The 19,507-nt window shown below is 45.3% G+C and overlaps 1 protein-coding gene across 1 annotated transcript in view; it reads left to right on the forward strand.

The window, feature by feature from the left end:
* Nucleotides 1–736: 736 nt before the first annotated feature.
* Nucleotides 737–19,507, forward strand: part of si:dkey-69o16.5 (Alpha-aspartyl dipeptidase-like) — a 41,821-nt gene continuing 23,050 nt past the window's right edge. The window contains exons 1-5 of the mRNA XM_048534976.2: nt 737–1,080; nt 5,433–5,563; nt 12,832–12,920; nt 15,652–15,726; nt 19,154–19,233. Coding sequence (XP_048390933.1) covers nt 5,469–5,563; nt 12,832–12,920; nt 15,652–15,726; nt 19,154–19,233 — 339 coding nt within the window. The 5' untranslated portion in view covers nt 737–1,080; nt 5,433–5,468. The remainder of the gene's footprint in view (nt 1,081–5,432; nt 5,564–12,831; nt 12,921–15,651; nt 15,727–19,153; nt 19,234–19,507) is intronic.

Below are 19,507 nucleotides of genomic sequence, written 5' to 3' on the forward strand. Positions count from 1 at the left end.
CTTCAGTTAAGATGGGAGGTAGAGTTGATTCTGCTATGACGCATGTTCCAGCGATATGAATTGGCTATAACATGACTGATAAATAGGGGAATGCTATTTCTAAAATGCAAACTTGTGTAGGCTATCGCACACTGCCATCAGTGAGTGGAGGATTACACGTTGACATCACATGATCGTTTTGTGGGCTTTGCCTGAAGACGCACCATATGTTAGTGCCAAAAGAGTCTCCATCCTGGCAACATGTGATCATTTTGCAGGCAAAGGATCATATGACTGTTCTTCTGGGTGCCGGTGGGAGACTTAAAGCTTAAGCCTATGGTGGTATACCGTTCTGCCAACCTGTGAGCCTTAAAAGGTTACCGTAAGTGTCCTCTGGGCATCTACTTTAGGTCAAGCAAAAGAGCACTGTTGTGTTTTCCTGCCTGGTGTTAAGTTTACTTTTATTTCATTGTTAGATATGAATTAAACATTTATTCAAACTGTGCTATCCTTTGTGTTAGGCTTTTGAGTGCTTTTTGAGTGATATTTTTTGGTGGTCTGCCCCAACCCCCTCTTTTCCCATAGGCCCCTTTATTTCTATAATGCGATTTTCTATCACAAGATGTTGCACAGGAATGCAACTGTCACATTACAGCAACACTGACTGTATGACCAATGCTCAGGAAGGTCTTTGCTAGTCTGCTCATGATCACTAGGAGGCGCGCAGTAGTGACTCTCCCAAAAGGAAGGGCCGTTGTGAAAGCAGGAGCCCCTCAGTCTGGGGAATGGTGAACTTTTGTCTGAAGTTTGCTACACGACTACAAGAGGTTCGGGCTGCTGCAAGAGTGCCAACTCTATTTAAAATGAAACCAGATCAGTCTAGGATGTGAAAGTTGCTTAGACGGTGAATTGCTGTTCAGTGAGGTCAAAGTGCAGATGTTGTGGTTTGATCTCGTGCTGCTGCTCTGTGGTCAGCAGTAAATTATACCTCAGAGGCTGATTCACAGTAAAAAGTTACGGTTAATTCTTGCCGATTTGGTGAGGGGTGCAAGTCGTAAAAGTGACTTGAAGTTCCAGGCAGATCCGGAGGTTGATAAGCGGGTAAGTCTAATTTGAAGCTCAGTTTAGATCTCTCCATTGAAATCACCACAAAGTCGTCATTCAGATGTTGACTTTTAGTCTGTCTCAGTCCCGTTCACTACCATTCATGAAATTTTGCTGTGCTACTCTTAAGAAAAAGTGGAAAGAGACCACTGGTGCAAGTTGATAGTGGAACAAAATATTTGCAGTCATCGTTTTTAGAGTGGAGTTTTAAAGGTGTGCAAACCCAGAGATTTTCTTCCTTTCATTCTTGGGTTGCGGCATGGGTGATAAGGTTAAAATTTATTGTCCACTTTTTTCTGAGCTGTTTTGTGAAGGGGAAGCAAGCTGCCTTCTTGAACCATTGGTATTCAACCTGTTAGGTTCTCAGTTCTGGGATTTTAACTCAGCAGTGATGAGGAGAAAGGGCTGTGGGCTGTACCTTCATGATTATTTTTGGCTATGTGCCAGCTTCATTGGATTTCACAGTGGCCTAGTGTGTTTTGGTGCTGCACCTTACCAAATCCACCGCGTTAAATGCCCGATCCTGCCTTACTTTGTCTCTCCCATCTGCTTTTAGCCCAATTCTACCACTCGCTGTACCCTGAACAGCTTACCACCACCAGAATATCCCAAAATTAGATTCCCTACATTGTGGAAACAGGCCCTTCGGCCCAACAAGTCCACACCACCCCTTGATATATCCCACCCAGACCCATTCCCCTCTAACCCACACACCCTGAATATATTTAGCATGGCCAATCCACCTGGCCTGCACATCTTTGGACTGTGGGAGGAAACTGGAGCACCTGGAGGAAACCCACGCAGAAACGGGGAGAATGTGCAAACTCCGCACAGACAGTCACCCAAGGCTGGAATCGAACCCGGGTCCTTGGTGCTATGAGGCTGCAGTGCTAGCCACTGAGCCACTGAGCCACTGTGCCACCCCTAATGGATTGTCATATCTGGTGCTGGTGCCATCTTTAAAAGAACATTACATACCTGGACAAGAACTGTCAATATGAAGCTGATCCTGAGCGGTTCCAGACACCTATCCCAGCCATGGCAGACAGGGGGGCAATTGACACCCACTTTGCAGCCACTAACCAGAAAGTCCAGCTGGATGGGATGGTGCCAAGGCAGTGCACCCTCTTCTCCCAGGACCATGCCAGTCTGGGCCAAGGCTGCCACCCAGGTTGCTATCTGGAGGAATTCATGGCATAAGTGATTTTCTCCAGTCCACCAGTGTAAAGTGCTACCAGTTTCGCTGCAATACTTCATGCTCGCTCTACCTCTTCCTCTGTACCAACCTCATATCAAGGCTCATGCTTCACGACTCTCACTGCTATGTCTTCGCCCTCATCCGCACCAACTCCTTACCCTGCATATCCTCTGTGCGGCCTACCTACTCACTCAGGACACCTCTCCACATGTACCTCTTTTGTTATTATTCGCTCACGGGTTGTGAGCATCACTGTCCATTTATTGCCTGTCCCTAATTGTTCAGGAGGCACTTAAGATTCAACTACATTGTTGTGGGGTCTGGAGTCACATGTCAGCCAGACCAGCTAAGGAGGTGCAGTTTCCTTCCCTAAGGGACATTGGTGAGCCAGATTTTTTTCCCCCTCCTCCCCGACATTCAACAATGGTTTCATTGTCATTTTTGGACTCGTTACTCTGGATATTTATTGAATTCAAATTCCACCATCTGCCATGGTAGGGTTTGAACCCAGGTCCCCAGAACATTTCTGCATCTCTGGGGAAATAGTCTAGCAATACTACCACTAGGCCATTACCTCACCTAATGTACCACTCACTTTTATCTCCTTAACATTTGCCTTTCTGTCATTCCAGAAGCAAAACAGCCCACAACTAGGGCAGAAAGAGCCAGGACATTTGGCTCCTCACCCCTTGTGAGGAGACAATCCTGACTCTGATCACCTGAGCAGCCTAACTGGCACCTGGCCTGGTATCAGAGTGTGCCCGTGTCTTACTGTGCCAAGATTCTGTGACAGAAGGTTATCTCAATGACTTTAATGAGGACTCCTGATATCAATAACAAACTTCCTGGCTTTGTCTACACTAAATAGTACAGCAATGCAACAACACTGTGAGTTTGGTATTATTGGCTGAGGAGAAAGGTGCAAAATGGCAAGCCAGGGTTGCTGCTATCATCCAGGTTGGTTCAAGATGACTGAATGCGAAAAGAGCAATTGTAGACCCTGATCCAGTCCTGAATACACGGTGTCCTTGCTGCAGCATTAGAATGAGTGCTACATGTGCAACATGAGGTGCAGCTTTGAAGTGCAGAAATGTCCTGTAAGTGGATGGAAATGTATCATGAAGGCTCATAAAGGCTGGCACATGTCAAATGCCAATGTCCATGGGCACAGAGTGCATGTGGCTGTTCTCCATGGAGTGTGCCCGAGAGATGTTGGTGACTGAAGCTCCCTTGGAGCAAATGGTGAGTTGAAGTCTTCAGGCACCCGCACTGGACTTTCAATTCAAGAATCTTTGGCAGCTAGTTTGTTTGTGAAGGGTGGAAAGGAAGCTGCATATTAAAGAGGCAAGATATGCAGTTAATAAAGTTACTAACAAGCAATAATGCCCCTGGTAGGCGACTGTCCACTGCCCAGTGAAAATTGTGCCTCAATACCAAGAATTTAGTTAAAAGATGCAGTGAGTTGTTTATGATATTGAGAGAGGCCTTGCCGAACCTCTTGCAAGGTTCTGCTGCATTTCACACCGTAGCTCACCTCATTCAGGACCCTATATGATTCTGTGATAATGGGAACTGCAGATGCTGGAGAATCCAAGATAACAAAGTGTGGAGCTGGATGAACACAGCAGGCCAAGGAGCATCTCAGGAGCACAAAAGCTGACGTTTCGGGCCTAGACCCTTCATCACTTCATCAGAGAGGGGGATGGGGAGAGGGAACTGGAATAAATAGGGAGAGAGGGGGAGGCGGACCGAAGATGGACAGAAAACAAGATAGGTAGAGAGGAGAGTATAGGTGGGGAGGTAGGGATGGGATATGTCAGCCCAGGGAAGACGGACAGGTCCAGGAGGCGGGATGAGGTGGTATGTAGGAAATAGAGGTGCGGCTTGAGGTGGGAGGAAGGGATGGGTGAGAGGAAGAACAGGTTAGGGAAGCAGAAACAGGCTGGGCTGGTTTTGGGATGCAGTGGGGGGAGGGAACGAGCTGGGCTGGTTTTGTGATGCAGTGGGGGGGGGGGGGTGCGGGGAAAAACTGGGCTGGTTTTGGGATGCAGTGGGGGAAGGGGAGATTTTGAAGCTTGTGAAAACCACATTGATACCATTGGGCTGTAGGGTTCCCAAGCGGAATATGAGTTGCTGTTCCTGCAACCTTCGAGTGCCATCATTGTGGCACTGCAGGAGGCCCATGATGGACATGTCGTCTGAGGAATGGGAGGGGGAGTTGAAATGGTTCGCGACTGGGAGATGCAGTTGTTTGTTGCGAACCGAGCGGAGGTGTTCTGCAAAGCGGTCCCCAAGCCTCCGCTTGGTTTCCCCAAAGTAGAGGAAGCCACACTGGGTGCAATGGATACAATATACCACATTGGCAGATGTGCAGGTGAACATCTGCTTGATATGGAAGGTCATCTTGGGACCTGGGATAGGGGTGAGGGAGGAGGTATGGGGTCAAGTGTAGCACTTCCTGCGGTTGCAGGGGAAGGTGCCGGGTGTGGTGGGGTTGGAGGGGAGTGTGGAGCGGACAAGGGAGTCGCGGAGAGAGTGGTCTCTCCGGAAGGCAGACAAGGGTGGGGATAGAAAAATAGCTTGGATGGTGGGGTTGGATTGTAGATGGCGGAAGTGTTGGAGGATGATACGTTGTATCCGGAGGTTGGTGGGGTGGTATGTGAGAACGAGGGGGATCCTCTGAGGGCGGTTGTGGCAGGGGCGGGGTGTGAGGGATGTCTCAGTCTCCATCTCAGGTAACCAGCTAGAAACTGATGTCCATTTCAAGCCCACTGACTCCCACAGCTACCTAGAATACACCTCCTCCCACCCACCTCCTGCAAAAATTCTATCCCCTATTCCCAATTCCTCCGCCTCCACCGCATCTGCTACCAGGATGAGGCATTCCACACCTGCACATCCCAGATGTCCACGTTCTTCAAGGACCGCACCTTCCCCCCCCAACCCCCCACCCCCGCAGTGGTCGAGAACGCCCTTGACCGCGTCTCCCGCATTTCCCGCAACACATCCCTCACACCTCACACCATCAATTTAGTCTTCCTTCAAAGTATCATGTTCAATGTAGGCTCCATAAAACCTGGAGTTTGTTCCATATTCTGTGGTCTTTGTACAGCAAAAGATTTGTTTCCCAACTTCTGTTTTCACTTTGCAGGAACTCTACCAGAAATAATATTCTGAGAGAGTCAAGATGAAACGTAGGGTGCTATTGGTTTCAAACTCGACTATGTATGGAGGCAGCTACCTGGAACATTGCCAGGAGCAAATAGTCAAATTTTTTGGAGAGTAAGTATTCCAAGACATGCAATTTAAATTCTTGGCCTTGTGGTCCTAAATAATATTTAAAGAACCGGCTTAAGAATGGTAGGATTAAAATATCTCAGTCAGCTCCAGCAACTAGCTAATAACCATGGACAGACAATTATCGTCTTAAATCGTGATAAAGGCGCCAGTTTAACAGTCAGAAATCATGACACTGATGCAGGAATAGGCCATTCAGCCCAAATGATTTGTTCAATCCAATTAAGTCATGGCTGATCTGCATCTTAATTCCATTCCACCTGTCTTGCCTCAAAAATCTTGAATAGTCATTCCTCACAAAAATCTTTTAATCACAATTAGGAATGTAGGAACTGGAGTAGGTCATTCAGGCCCTCAAGCCCATTCCACCATTCAGTAGGATCATGGCTGATCTGTGGCCTAACTCCATATACCTGCCTTTGGCCCATATCTGCTAACACCTTTGCTGAACAAAAATTATCTATGTAGGGAAATCAAAGTTAAACTTTGGGGCTGGTGACCCTTCCTCAGAACTGACGGTAGCTGGGAAATGGTTGTTGTTTTATGCAGATGATAGGTTGGGGGTAAGGAGTAAATAATAGGTGGAGATGGAGCCCAAAGAGAATGAGAAGAACAGTTGGACAGACAAAGTTGTAGACAAAGATCAGGTTGTAGACTTGCTTGCTGAGCCAGTGTGTTTAGTTGCAGATGTTTCGTCACCTTTCTAGGTAACATCGTCAGTGTGCTTCTGGTGAAATATTGGTGTTCAATCCCAATTGTTACTTATATGCCTCGGTATGTTGGGGTCGTTGGCATCACTTACAGTTTTGGTTTTCAGTGGTTTGTGTCTCGGGTCCAGTTCAATGTGTTTGTTGATGGAGTTCCGGTTGGAATGCCACGCCTCCAGGAATTCCCTGGCGTGTCTCTGTTAGGCTTGTTCTATTATGGATGTGTTGTCCCAGTTGAATTTGTGTCCTTCTTTGTCTGTGTGTATTGGCACCAGTGAGAATTGGTCATGCCTCTTGGTGACTACTTGGTGTTTGTGTATCCTTATTGCCAGTCGTCTTCCAGTTTGGCCTGTTATGTAATGTTTCTCACAGTCTTTGCATGGTATTTTATATATCATATTAGTCCTTTTGGTTGTGAGTGCCTCCGAAACATCTACCTTCTTCCACAGTCGAGGAAACCCCAGTATCGTGGTTGACAGGGCCCTCAGGCGGGTCTGACTCATCTCCCCTGTTTCAGCCCTCACCCCCTCTCAAGGATCCCCTTTGTCCTCACCTACCATCCCAATCCAGAGGATTATTAGCTGCCATTTCCGCCACCTCCAGTGGGTTACCACCACCAGATACATATTCCCCTTCCACCCCTTTTTAGCCTTCCATAAGAACTGCTCCTTCCAGGACACCTGATCTAGTCTTGCTTCACTCCCAACACTTTCCCCTGCAACCCAGAAGGTGTAAGACCTGTCCACTTACTTCCTCCCTTCTCAGTTGTCTAAGTGTTCAAACACGCCTTCCAAGTAAAGCAGCAATTTACCTGCACTTCACAATATCTAGTCTACTGCATTCACTGCTCACAATGTGATCTCTACATTTGGGAAAATTAAGCATATACCGGGTGACTACTTTGCAGAACACCTACATTCTGGCACTAAAAAACAGTCCTGAGCTTTCAGTTGCCTGTTATTTGAATACGCTGCCGTATTCAATTCTACTCGGCTTTAGTGGACACGAGAAACCATAAGTACAGTAAACTTACTGGTACCTACCACCCAAAATGGGCTTCCTCCACCTCCCAAAACCCCAACCCTACCCAGGACCTTCCCCACAATGCTCCCGCCGCCATTGGCAACAATGAGTGATGTCACATCCTTCGCCGCCGGGTACACCACTTCTGGGACAGTGACTGCCGCTGCCTCCATTTCCGCGGCCAACACCGTAGACACTGCGCACGCACCTACTGTCACCGCTGCTGCCGCCCCCAACCTGCTCCGCCCACCGCCGACACAACTCTGCCCACTGCTGATGTTGATGCAACTCCGCCCACCGCCGATGCTGACGTCACTCCGTCCATCACCTCCACAGCCAGCAGCTCCAGAGGAGACAGCAGCACCCAGCCCTGCCGGGTCTTAACTATTCCCCCAGTCCTCCCCCTTACTGAGGGAGAATGGTCAGTCCTCAGTAAAGGGCTAACCTTTGTCCCCCTCCACCCACATATCAACAAATACCAGTCACGCTTGGACGTTGAGTAGTTTTTCCGCCGCCTCTGCCTCCACGCTTACTTCTTCAATCGGGAGCCTAACCCTCCCTCCACTGACCCCTTCACCCGCCTCCAACACACCGCCTCTACTTGGACACCACCCCAAGGCCTCCTACCCTCACTCAACATCTTCATCTCCAAGTGCCGTTGTGACATCAATTGCCTTAACTTCCCCACACCTCTACCTACTTCAACCTCTCCCTCGCAGAATGTGCAGCCCTTTGCTCCCTCCGCCCCAACCCCAACCTCAACATAAAACCCGCAGACAAGGGAGGCGCAGTTGTCTACATTGCCGAGGCCAGACGCCAACTCTCCAACATCTCCTCCTACCGCCCCCCATGATCATGACCCCACTCCCGGCCACCATCTCCCAAACCATCCACAACCTCATCACTTCAGCTGGCCTCCCACCCACAGCCTCCAATCTCGTTGTTCCCCAACTCCGCACCGCCGCCTCTATCTCCTTCCCAAAATCCACAAACCTGACTGCCCTGGTTAACCCAATGTCTCCGCCTGCTCCTGCCCCACCGAACTTATCTCCACCTATCTGGATTCCATTTTCTCCCCCTTGGTCCAGGAACTTCCCACCTATGTCCGTGACACCACCTACGCCCTCCACCTCCTCAGAACTTCCAATCCCGGGGTCCCCAACACCTCATCTTTACCATGGACGTCCAGTCCCTAGACACCTGCATTCCCCATGCAGATGGCCTGAAGGCCCTCCGCTTCTTCCTGTCCTGTAGGCCCGACCAATCCCCCTCCCCTGACACCCTCATCTACTTAGCCGAACTCGTCCTCACCATCAACAACTTCTCTTTCAATTCCTCCCACTTCCTACAGACAAAGGGGGTGACCATGGATACCCGCATGGATCCAAGCTATGCCTGCCTCTTTGTAGGTTACGTGGAACAGTCCATCTTCCAAAGCTACGCTGGCCCTATCCCCCATCTCTTACTCCTTTACATTGATGACTGTATCAGCGCTGCCTTGTGCTCCCACGAGGAGCCTGAACAGTTCATCCAATTCACCAACACCTTCCACTCCAACCTTAAGTTTACCTGGACCATCTCTAATACCGCTCTCTCCTTCCTGGACCTCTCTGTCTCCATCTCTGGCAACCACCTAGAAATCGAGATCCATTTCAAGCCCACTGACTCCCACAGCTACCTAGAATACACCTCCTCTCACCCACCTTCCTGCAAAAATGCCATCTCCTATTCCCAATTCCTTCGCCTCCGCTGCATCTGCTCCCAGGATGAGGCACTCCACTCCCATATGTCTCAGATGTCCTTGTTTTTCAAGGACTGCAACTTCCCCCCCCTCAGTGGTAGAGAACGCCTTCAACTGTGTCTCTTGCACTTTCCGCAACTCATCCCTTACACCCTCTCCCCACATTAAAAATCAAAACAGAATTCCCCTCATCCTCACGTACCACCCCCCTGAACCTCCAGATCCAACACATCATCCTCCGAAACGTCCGCCATCTGCAAACCGACCCCACTACCAAAGACATTTTTCCCTCCCCACCCTTATCTGCTTTCCGGAGGGACCACTCTCTCCGTGACTCCCTTGTCTGCTCCACACTCCCCTCCAACCCCACCACACCCAGCAACCGCAGGAAGTGCTACACCTGCCCTTACACCTCACCTCTCACGCCCATCCCAGGCCCCAAGAAGACTTTCCACATCAAGCAGATGTTCACCTGCACATCTGCTAATGTGGTATACTGCATCCGCTGTTCCCGTTGCGGGCTCCCCTACATCGGGGAAACCAAGCGGAGGCTTGGGGACCACTTTGCAGAACACCTACATTTGGTTCGCACTAAACAGCTGCACCTCCCAGTTGCGAACCATTTTAGCTCTGCCTCCCATTCCACAGACGACATGTCAATCCTGGGCCTCCTGCAGTGCCACAACGATGCTACCCGAAGGTTGCAGAAACAGCACCTCATATTGAGCTTGGGAACCCTGCAGTCCAATGATATCAATGTGGACTTCACAAGCTTCAAAATCTCCCCTCCCCCTACCAAATACCAAAACCAGCCCAGCTCGTCCCCGCCTCCCTAACCTGTTCTTCCTCACACCTATCCCCTCCTCCGACCTCAAACCCCACCCCCATCTCCTACCTACTGACCTCATCCTATCCCCTTGACCTGTTCATCCCCCCTAGACTAACCTCTCTCCCTCCCTACCTCCCCACCTACACTCACCTTTACTGGCTCCATCCCCGCCTCTTTGACCGGTCTGTCCCCTCTCTACCTATCTTCTCTGTCCATCTTCTATCCGCCTCCCCCTCTCTCACTATTTATTTCAGAACCCCCTTCCCCGCCCCCATTTCTGAAAAAGGGTCTAGGCCCGAAACGTCAGCCTTCCTGCTCCTCTGTTGCTGCTTGGCCTGCTGTGTTCATCCAGCTCTACACCTTGTTATCGAAACATCTCTGTCTCAGGTTTGCTGCAGTGCTGCAGTGAATCTCAGAGCAAGCTGGAAAAACAGCACCTCGTGTTCTGCTTGGGAAAATTACAGTCTTCGGGACTCAAAATCGAGTTCAACAATTTTAGGGCTTGAGACACTTACCTCCACACAGCAAGACTTTGTGATAGCAGATCATGAGATTACATACAACCCATTTTAGCTGCTAATAGTTGCCATTAGTAGCTAATCATTCTCCTCGGCTCATCATTAACACTCATTTGTCTGTCCATCTTTTGATCTCTCTCTCTCTCTGTCTCTCTTTGGGCTCTATGGCCACCTATCATTCACTCCTTATCTCCTTCCCACACCCTATCTTCTGCGTATAAGGTGACATTTTCCTAGCTACCATCAGTTCTGGGGGAAGGTCGCTGGACTCAAACTGTTAACTCTGATTTTCTCCACAAATGCTGTCAGACCTGCTGAGCTTTTCCAGCAATTACTGTTTTTGTTTCTGATTCCCAGCAACCGCTGTTCTTTCAGTTTAAAAAACAATCTATCTCAGACCTAAAACTAAACTTGTCTAGCAAAAGCTGCTTTTTTTTTCAGGTTTTCCACAACTTTCTGGGGGACAGAATTCTTGAATTCCTCCGTCCTTTATGTGAAGAAACATTTTCTGACATGATCCCCAAGTAACCTAATTCAAATGAAAAGCGTTTCTTCTGGATCACCCATCGGAGAAAATTGTTTCTCATTGTCACCTTATTAAATTCATCTTCATTTTCTCAATGGTATCATCCATCAGAATTCTATACTGATAAGCCTACTGTACGCAGCATGGCAGCACAGTGGCTCAGTGGTTAGCACTGCTGCCTCACAGGACCAGGGACCCTGGTTTGATCCCAGCGTCGGGTGACTGTGTGGAGTTTATACATTCTCTCCGTGTGTGTGTGGGTTTCCTCTGGGTACTCCAGTTTCCTCCCACAGACCAAAGAGGTGGAATAGGTGGATTGGCCATGCTAAATTGCCCATAGTATCTCAGGATGCGCAGGCTGGATGGATTAACCGCGGGATGGTATGTTGAGGTTGTACAGGACATTGATGAGGCTTCTTCTGGAAAACCATGTCCAGTGCCTAGTTGCCCAGCCACAGGAAATGATATTATCAAGCTGAACAGGGTTCAGAAGAGATTTATTAGGATGTTGCCAGGTATGGAATGTCTGAGTTATACGGAAATGCTGGATCGGCTGGGACATTTTTCACTGGAGTGTAGGCTGTTGAGAAGTAACCCAATGGAAGTTTATAAAATACTGAGATATAGATAGAATTGTTGGTCATTGTCTTTTCCCTAAGATGGGGAATTTCAAGACCAGGAAGCATACTTTTAAGATGAGAGGAGAGAGATTTAGAAAGATGTAACAGGCAAATTTTTTTACACAGTGGGTGGTTCACTTGTGGAATGACTTCCCGATGAAGTGGGGGATGCGGATACAATTACAATGCTTAGAAGATATTTGGATAGATATATGAATTGGAAAGGCTTGGAGGGATATGGGCCAGGAGCAGGCAGGTGGGACTGGTTTAGTTTGGGATTATGTTTGGCATGGACTGGTTGGACCAAAGGGTCTGTTTCCGTGCTGTATGACTCTATAAATAGACTGTTACAAGGATAGGATGGGTCTGGGTGGGATGTTCTTCAGAGGGTTGGTGTGGTCCCTGGGATGAATAGCCTACTTTTGTACTGCAGGAATTCTATGATTTCTATGTCACTGGGATTGTAATCCATAACTCTGAACTGGTCCTTTGAGCATGTGTTCAAATTCCACCATGGAAGCAGATGGAATTTCAGTTGAATTAATGAATCCATGACTGTAAACGCAATTTCAGTAAAGAAAACTATAATTGATTGTTGTTAAAAGAAACACTTAGTTCATCAATCCTCATCAGGGAAGGATGTCCTTGACCCTTACATGATCTGGACTACAAACGACTGCTGACCCACAGCGATGTGATTGTGTCTGAAATGGCCCTAACAAGCCACTTAATTCAAGTGTACAAATAAAAGTTGCTGGCAAAGCTCAGCAGATCTGTTAGCATCTGTGAGAACTGAGTTCTGAGGATGGGTCCCCAGACATGAAATGTTAACTCTGATTTTTTTACATCACAGATGCTGTCAGACCTGCTGAGCTTTTCCAGCAACTTCTGTTTTTGTTCTTGTTTTACAGCATCTGCAGTTCTTTCGGTTTTAATACAACGGCAGTTCGAGATGAGCATCAAATACTGGCCTACATCTCATGAAAGAAGAAGCTTAAAGTAAATGAAATCAAAGAACTGGAGATCTGAAACACAAAAGAACTATTAGATTGATAAAGGGAATCCATATCCCACTCCAGTTAGTTCTTAGTTAAATTTAAATCGGAATACATTTTTGCTGTGACAATTGCAAGTCAAAGGAAGTAGCATCTTGTGGGATCGGTCATCAAATTTATCAAACCAACAGCATTGTCCCACCATGGTCTTGTCCAATCGTCTAAACTCAGTGTGTTGAAATTATTTTTTTGGTTCTTTTCAGCTGACTCCTATTCATTTGCTTTCTTTTGCAGCAAAGTGAAGAGAGTTTTATTTATTCCATATGCTTTGCATGACAGAGATGCATATGCCAAGAAAGCCCGGCATAAATTTGAAAGTTTGGGTAAGCAATTGTCCACGGAGTGTATAGTTCTCCTTAATGGTGCTCAACTCTTTTTAAAATAATACCTCGAATATTTACATAAAGAACGGCAGACACACTTCGGAATGCAGGTGTCAGGGTGGTTCAGTTGTTAACGTGCTCAACTCTGAATTTAGAAAGTTGTGGAGTCAAATTTCACTCCAAAGACTAAGCATAAAATGCAGATTGATGCTGCAGTGCAGCATGAATCTATGGGATGAATTTGTATTTGCAGATACATTCTATTTTGTTCAAAAAGCACACAATTTATCAACAGTCAGTCAATGTGGTGTTTTATAAATGCCTACTTTAGAAATAAAGCCAGCCTGACTCCAAACCAAAACGCAAACAGATTCTAAGTAAAGCATCACACCTAACATGCATTGTCTGACCTAAAATGTCACCTCTTCTTTACAATGATAAAATCTTTAGTTCTCACAGGACAGGGTCTCGAAAGGAACTTGGGGATTTTATTAATCAGTCAAAACCCTCCAACTGATTAAAAGATTTAACAGTACCTTAGGTTTGTTTAGTGCATCATCATCAATAGTGTGACCCTTTGATCTTTTAGTTATAAATTCTGTGTCTGATACTACCTCTCTCACTAACACCTGAAGAAGGAGTAAGACTCTGAAAGCTTGTGTTTTCAAATAAACCTGTTGGACTATAACCTGGTGTTGTGTGATTTCTGACCTTGTCCAAGCCACTCCAACACTGGTACCTCCACATCTTGGTAGGGAGAATGAGGAGTAGTGGTATGAAGTGGCGCAATTTGCAAAAGGCATTTAGGAACATAGGTATATTTACATGAGTCGTTGAGTGCATGTTTACCAGGAGGCTGCTCAGAAAACACATGGTGGCAGAAACCAGAAAGCAGGAAGAGTGCACTGAGGACAAGAACATACTGCTGATGTTCCTAATCAAGAGATAAGGCATGGGTTTGACTCCACACTAAAGCTGCCTGTTCAAGCCCGCTCTCTTTAAATCCGTGCTAACTTCACATTCTCTGTAGTACTTCCTGTAAGGCATGAAAGCTCATCCAACAGTGCCCCATTAGTAACCAGCCTTCTGCAAATGTAAACAGATCTCCATGTGATAACTGCATCGTACAGATCAGCAGGATCTTGACTCATGTCAAAGATTTATTAGGTGCCACCTTACTCTATTATCCGTACAGTGTATTGAAAATGAAAAGGTTTTGTTCTTCGAAGGAGTAGGAAACTAACTCTCAGCTGAGGGTGGGCAGTGGGAGGACAATCATCTGTGAGTGGCTGACCCATGGCCATTGGCCATCAGATAGACTGACGCTGTGCCCCTCAAATTATGATATAACAATAGGCGCTCGGGCAGAGTTCTCATTAAGCAGACCTTGTAAGCAGCAGTTAATGTAAATCTTCATTGGTGGTGCCCAGAGAGCAGTCGTCATCAAGCAGTTCTCACCAGGCAGATGAAAGTCAGACCAGAAGAGGAGGAAGACTGAGAGAAGAGTTACCTAACATCTCAGTTAGACCCACCACTTCTAACTAGACCAAAACATTCTATGTTGACAGAGGTAGTAGGAACTGCAGATGCTGGAGAATCTGAGATATCAAGGTGTAGAGCTGGATGAACACAACAGGCCAAGCAGCATCAGAGGAGCAGGAAGGCTGACGTTTCAGACCTAGACCCTTCAGAAAATTTTTGGATTTTCTGAAAAACCGTCTAGGCCCGAAACGTTAGCCTTCCTGCTCCTCTGATGCTGCTTAGCCTGCTGTGTTCATCCAGCTGTGCACCTTTTTTCCTACGTTGACAGCCTGTTTAGAACATAGAACATAGAACAGTACAGCACAGAACAGGCCCTTCAGCCCACAATGTTGTGCTGACCATTGATCCTCATGTATGCACCCTCAAATTTCTGTGACCATATACATGTCCAGCAGTCTCTTAAATGACCCCAATGACCTTGCTTCCACAACTGCTGCTGGCAACGCATTCCATGCTCTCACAACTCACTGCGTAAAGAACCTGCCTCTGACATCCCCTCTATACTTTCCACCAACCAGCTTAAAACTATGACCCCTCGTGCTAGCCATTTCTGCCCTGGGAAATAGTCTCTGGCTATCAACTCTATCTATGCCTCTCATTATCTTGTATACCTCAATTAGGTCCCCTCTCCTCCTCCTTTTCTCCAATGAAAAGAGACCGAGCTCAGTCAACCTCTCTTCATAAGATAAGCCCTCCAGTCCAGGCAGCATCCTGGTAAACCTCCTCTGAACCCTCTCCAAAGCATCCACATCTTTCCTATAATAGGGCGCCCAGAACTGGACGCAGTATTCCAAGTGCGGTCTAACCAAAGTTTTATAGAGGTAGAGGTTTTATAGAAGTTTTATATGGTATCAGAGAACAATCCTCAATTGGTACGGTTCTATATTTCCTTCTTCTAATTAACTACAGAATCATATCTAAACTTTGCTTCTCTGTATAGTCAATAGACCATCAGAAAATTACTTCGAAATCATCAACTGCGTAAGTTGGGTAACTGCCCAAAATCCAACATGCCCCTCAAGTAAAGTACCTCACATAAACTTGCAGCTCATGCTCACAATCAGATGTGGAAAGTGTAGGCAATCAAGTTAGTGGACAACGACATTTGGCTTTGATCTTCCCAACAGTGCAGACAACACTGTCTTATTTGCCAATCACTCCTCTCTAAATCTGCATCTTTCCTTCTCAGGTTATGGATTGGACAGTATTCACGAGGCTACAGATCCTGTGGTGGCAGTACAAAAAGCACAAGGAATCTTTGTGGGTGAGAATCTGTAAACATCTGACTGGGTCGTGCATAGATGTAATTTATCATCAATCAGTCAATAAAGTGTTCCTTCTGCTTTCATTATTGGGAATGTGGAGGCATGACACACTTCATGGGCAACAATATAAAGCAGTTGTTGTTTTGAGAGTTAATTGTGGAATAGTTTAATGGAATAATTTACGTAGGTACTGAACTAGAATTTGCAGTTGCTGACAGCATTCTCTCTTGTTAATGTATAAAATTAACTACAACATCTAGTGTCTACTCATGTACAGTTAAATACAGAAACATGCAAGTGCCCGTCATTGATATCCTCCTGTTCCTCCTGGTGCTTTGCTGCAGACTTTGCAAACAAGATCAGCACAAAACTTGCAAATTGGTGCATAATTCAACATTTAACACATTATTTTGCTGTATAAACCATTGAAAATATGAGGCTTTGTCAAATGAGGAGTATCTTAAGAACCTTTCTAACCCTGAAAAGCCTGATTTCAGAAGTCAGGAGTATTTTTCCTTCCGTTCTATGATTAAAGAAAAAAGATGTTTTTCAAGGGTTATCTTCTTTCCTAGCTCTCAACTTCCACCTTCATCTCATATGCATGTCCCAATATTTATTCTAGTTTGAAAAAAAGAGCGATAATCAGGACTTTCCACTTCCTGAAACAAAAACAGAAATTGCTGGAGAAACTCAGCAGATCTGAGTCTCTGTTGATCTTTTGAGTCCAGTGACCGTTCTTCAGAATTTTGTTTCAGGTTTCCAGAATCCACAATTCTTTGTTTTATTTTAGTACATTTTATTTCCTTTATTGCAGTATGCCAGAATTATTCATTGGTTCTTGATTTGATTTGATTTGTTATTGTCACATGTCCTGACAATACAGTGAAAAGTATTGTTTTGTGTGCTAACCAGACAAATCATATCTTAGGTAAGCACATCAGAATAGAACAGAATGTAGAATGTGGTGTTAGAGTTACAGGGAAGGTGCTGAGAAAGATAAACTCTAATATATGAGAAGTTCATCCATAAATCTGGTAACAGTGGGGAAGAAGCTGTTCTTAAATCTGTTCGTGCCAAAATAAAATTGTAATTGTAAATGGGGAAAACAGATTCCAGAGATCTCTTTGTATTCTTGGTAACAGCTTTCTTCAATGTCAGCAGCAAACTTTATCCTTACATTGGGCTAGTAACTATAAAGTTAAGAAAGTTGGATTAGAAAGAAAGCTCCCACCCATTTGAGTTTAATTTCCTCCTGGTGGACCAGACACAGCATAAATGGAAAAGGTTTCAGCAGATTTCATCCCCACAGAGAGATGACTCTAATAGTTAAGTTTCATCGAAGTGCTAGCAAGGACACAATGGGTCAAATGGGGTCATTTGTACCATTCAGTCATTTGATACATTCTTCCTTAATTGCTCTTTATTTTGGCAAAGTGATGAATTGCACAATAATGAGATAGCACTTACTCACAATATTGGATTAATAACTTGTGGTCATAAACATTCAAATATTAGTTGTTCTCCAATATAATGTATACCTTAAATTTGTAATGCTATAGTCAAAACTCTATTATTCCAATGGATATGACAGGCCAGTTGCAAGTGATGTTTTTTTTTCTTTTTATGGGTCAAGGCCAGCGTTTGCTGTCCATCCTTGAACTGAATGTCTTCCCAGTTTCAGAGTAAACCACATTGTTGTGTACCTGGAGTCATATGTAGGCCAGGTAAGGACAGCTGATGGCTGTTGCCGAAAGGCTATTGGTTAAACAGCTGGGAAAATCCATGGTAGTTTCTGAGGGTAGTTTCACATTACAGATTCTATCATAAATTCTATCAGCTGCAAAGGAACTTGAGCCCATGACCCCAGATCATGAGCTGGGGCCTCTACATGACAAAAATCCAGTGACATTACCATTATCTTCATGTCTCTCCTATCTGTGCAGTGTTTGAAAGGACTCAAAACTTTGCTCAGGCAAAATAATTGTTCACAAACAGCAGGCTTACTGTCTAAATGCAAAAAAAAACTTCTTATTCACTCATGGGATGTGGGCATTCCTAGCTGGACCAGCATTTATTGCCTGTCCCGAGTTACCCTGGAGAAGGTGGTGGTGAGCTGCCTGCTTGAACTGCTGCAATCCATGTGCTGTAGATAGACTCACAATGCCCTTAGGCAGGGAATCCCAGGATTTTGACTCGTCAGCCCTGAATGAACAGTGATATGGCTCAAGTCAGAATGGTGAGTGGCTTGGAGAGAAACGTTGCAGATGGTGGTGTATCTGCTGCCCTTATCCTTCTAGATGGAAGTGGTCATGGGTTTGAAGGTGCTGTCTGAGATCCCTTGATGAATTTCTGAAGTGCATCTTGTAGGTGGTGTGCAATGCTGCTACTGAGTGTTGCTGGTGGAGGGAATGGATGTGGTGCCAGTCAAACAGGCTGTTTTGTCCTGAATGGTGTCAAGCATCTTGAGTGTTGTCTGTTACCATGTATAAAACCCAGTTAAATTCTCAGTTGATTTTTATGGATAAACTGCATTACGTGTTTGGAAAATCATGGTTGTAATCATCACTTTCAGTCAATTAAATATTAAAAACTACATATCCCCACATCTTTTGCCTTTAATGTCTCAATTTCGCAGCAAACTTTGTGCGAGTTTCCTGTGTCTGATTCCAATTTGGTAAAAGCAGCGACAGATCTGAGCTTTCCCTGTGTAGCAAAAGAAGCATTTTGTAAGGAAATAAATAAAACACTCAAAAAATATTTTTTACAATTCAAACACTATCTTCTCCTTTAGCCAATTTACTACACAAATCATTGTTAAAACTGAATTTTTTTCCCTTAAGCCAGAAAGGCTTTTAAAAATGTTTTTTCTTCTGGTGTTGGTGCCAGCTATACTATTCCTTACATGTCAAAGTGATGCAGTTTAAGCTGGTGCACTGTAGTCAATTTTACAACCTAAGTCATTATGACTATCTCAGTATATAAGACATTGAAACAATATTGGTGCAGAGATGCCTAAAGAAAACTTCAAATGAATTGAGTATTTTCAGCTTTCCATATTCCTGTTCCTTTTTCAGAATCTGTGATCAATCTGTGAACTTTCCCCTAAGCATGCATTGTTCATGAGGGACATATGAACAGCTGCATCGTCTATTCTTTACAACATGTTTCATTCAATAATCAGCGTGAATAGGAATAATGCCAGCATTGAATGTGGGATATGTAGAGTGGGGATAGACCGCATCTAATTGACAGGTGATATTCAATGATATTCAATGAATCACTGTGACCAATACCCACACTTCGCTTGAGCCCCACACATGGTCAGACATTCATGCATCTTTTTGGCTCCTGTTTAGTACTTTCAACCTGGATAGCCACTGCTTGGTGGATCTCATCTTTTACTCACTCTAACGTTTTCTATTCCAGGTGGTGGGAACACTTTTCGCCTTCTGAAGGCTCTGTATGATAGTAATCTGGTTTCAGAGATACACAAGAGAGTCTCCCAGGTATGATCCTCTGAAGGTCAGTTATTACAGTCGGTTCTGCTATAAGATGACAGTTGTGTTCCTGTGCAACGTTGTGTTATAGAAAATCGCGGTATGGAAATAATAGGGCCAGTGGCAAAAGTAGGGTTAGGGCAGATCACCAAATGAAAAATCACTCAAAAATCACTAAAAAGCCTAACACATAGGATAGCACATTTTGAATAAATCTTTAATTCACATCTAATAATGAAATTAAAGTAAATTTAGCATTTTACCTTGAATAAAATGTCAAGAT

The sequence above is a fragment of the Stegostoma tigrinum genome, chromosome 7 (genome assembly GCF_030684315.1).
Source record: "Stegostoma tigrinum isolate sSteTig4 chromosome 7, sSteTig4.hap1, whole genome shotgun sequence".
Lineage (NCBI taxonomy): Eukaryota > Metazoa > Chordata > Chondrichthyes > Orectolobiformes > Stegostomatidae > Stegostoma > Stegostoma tigrinum.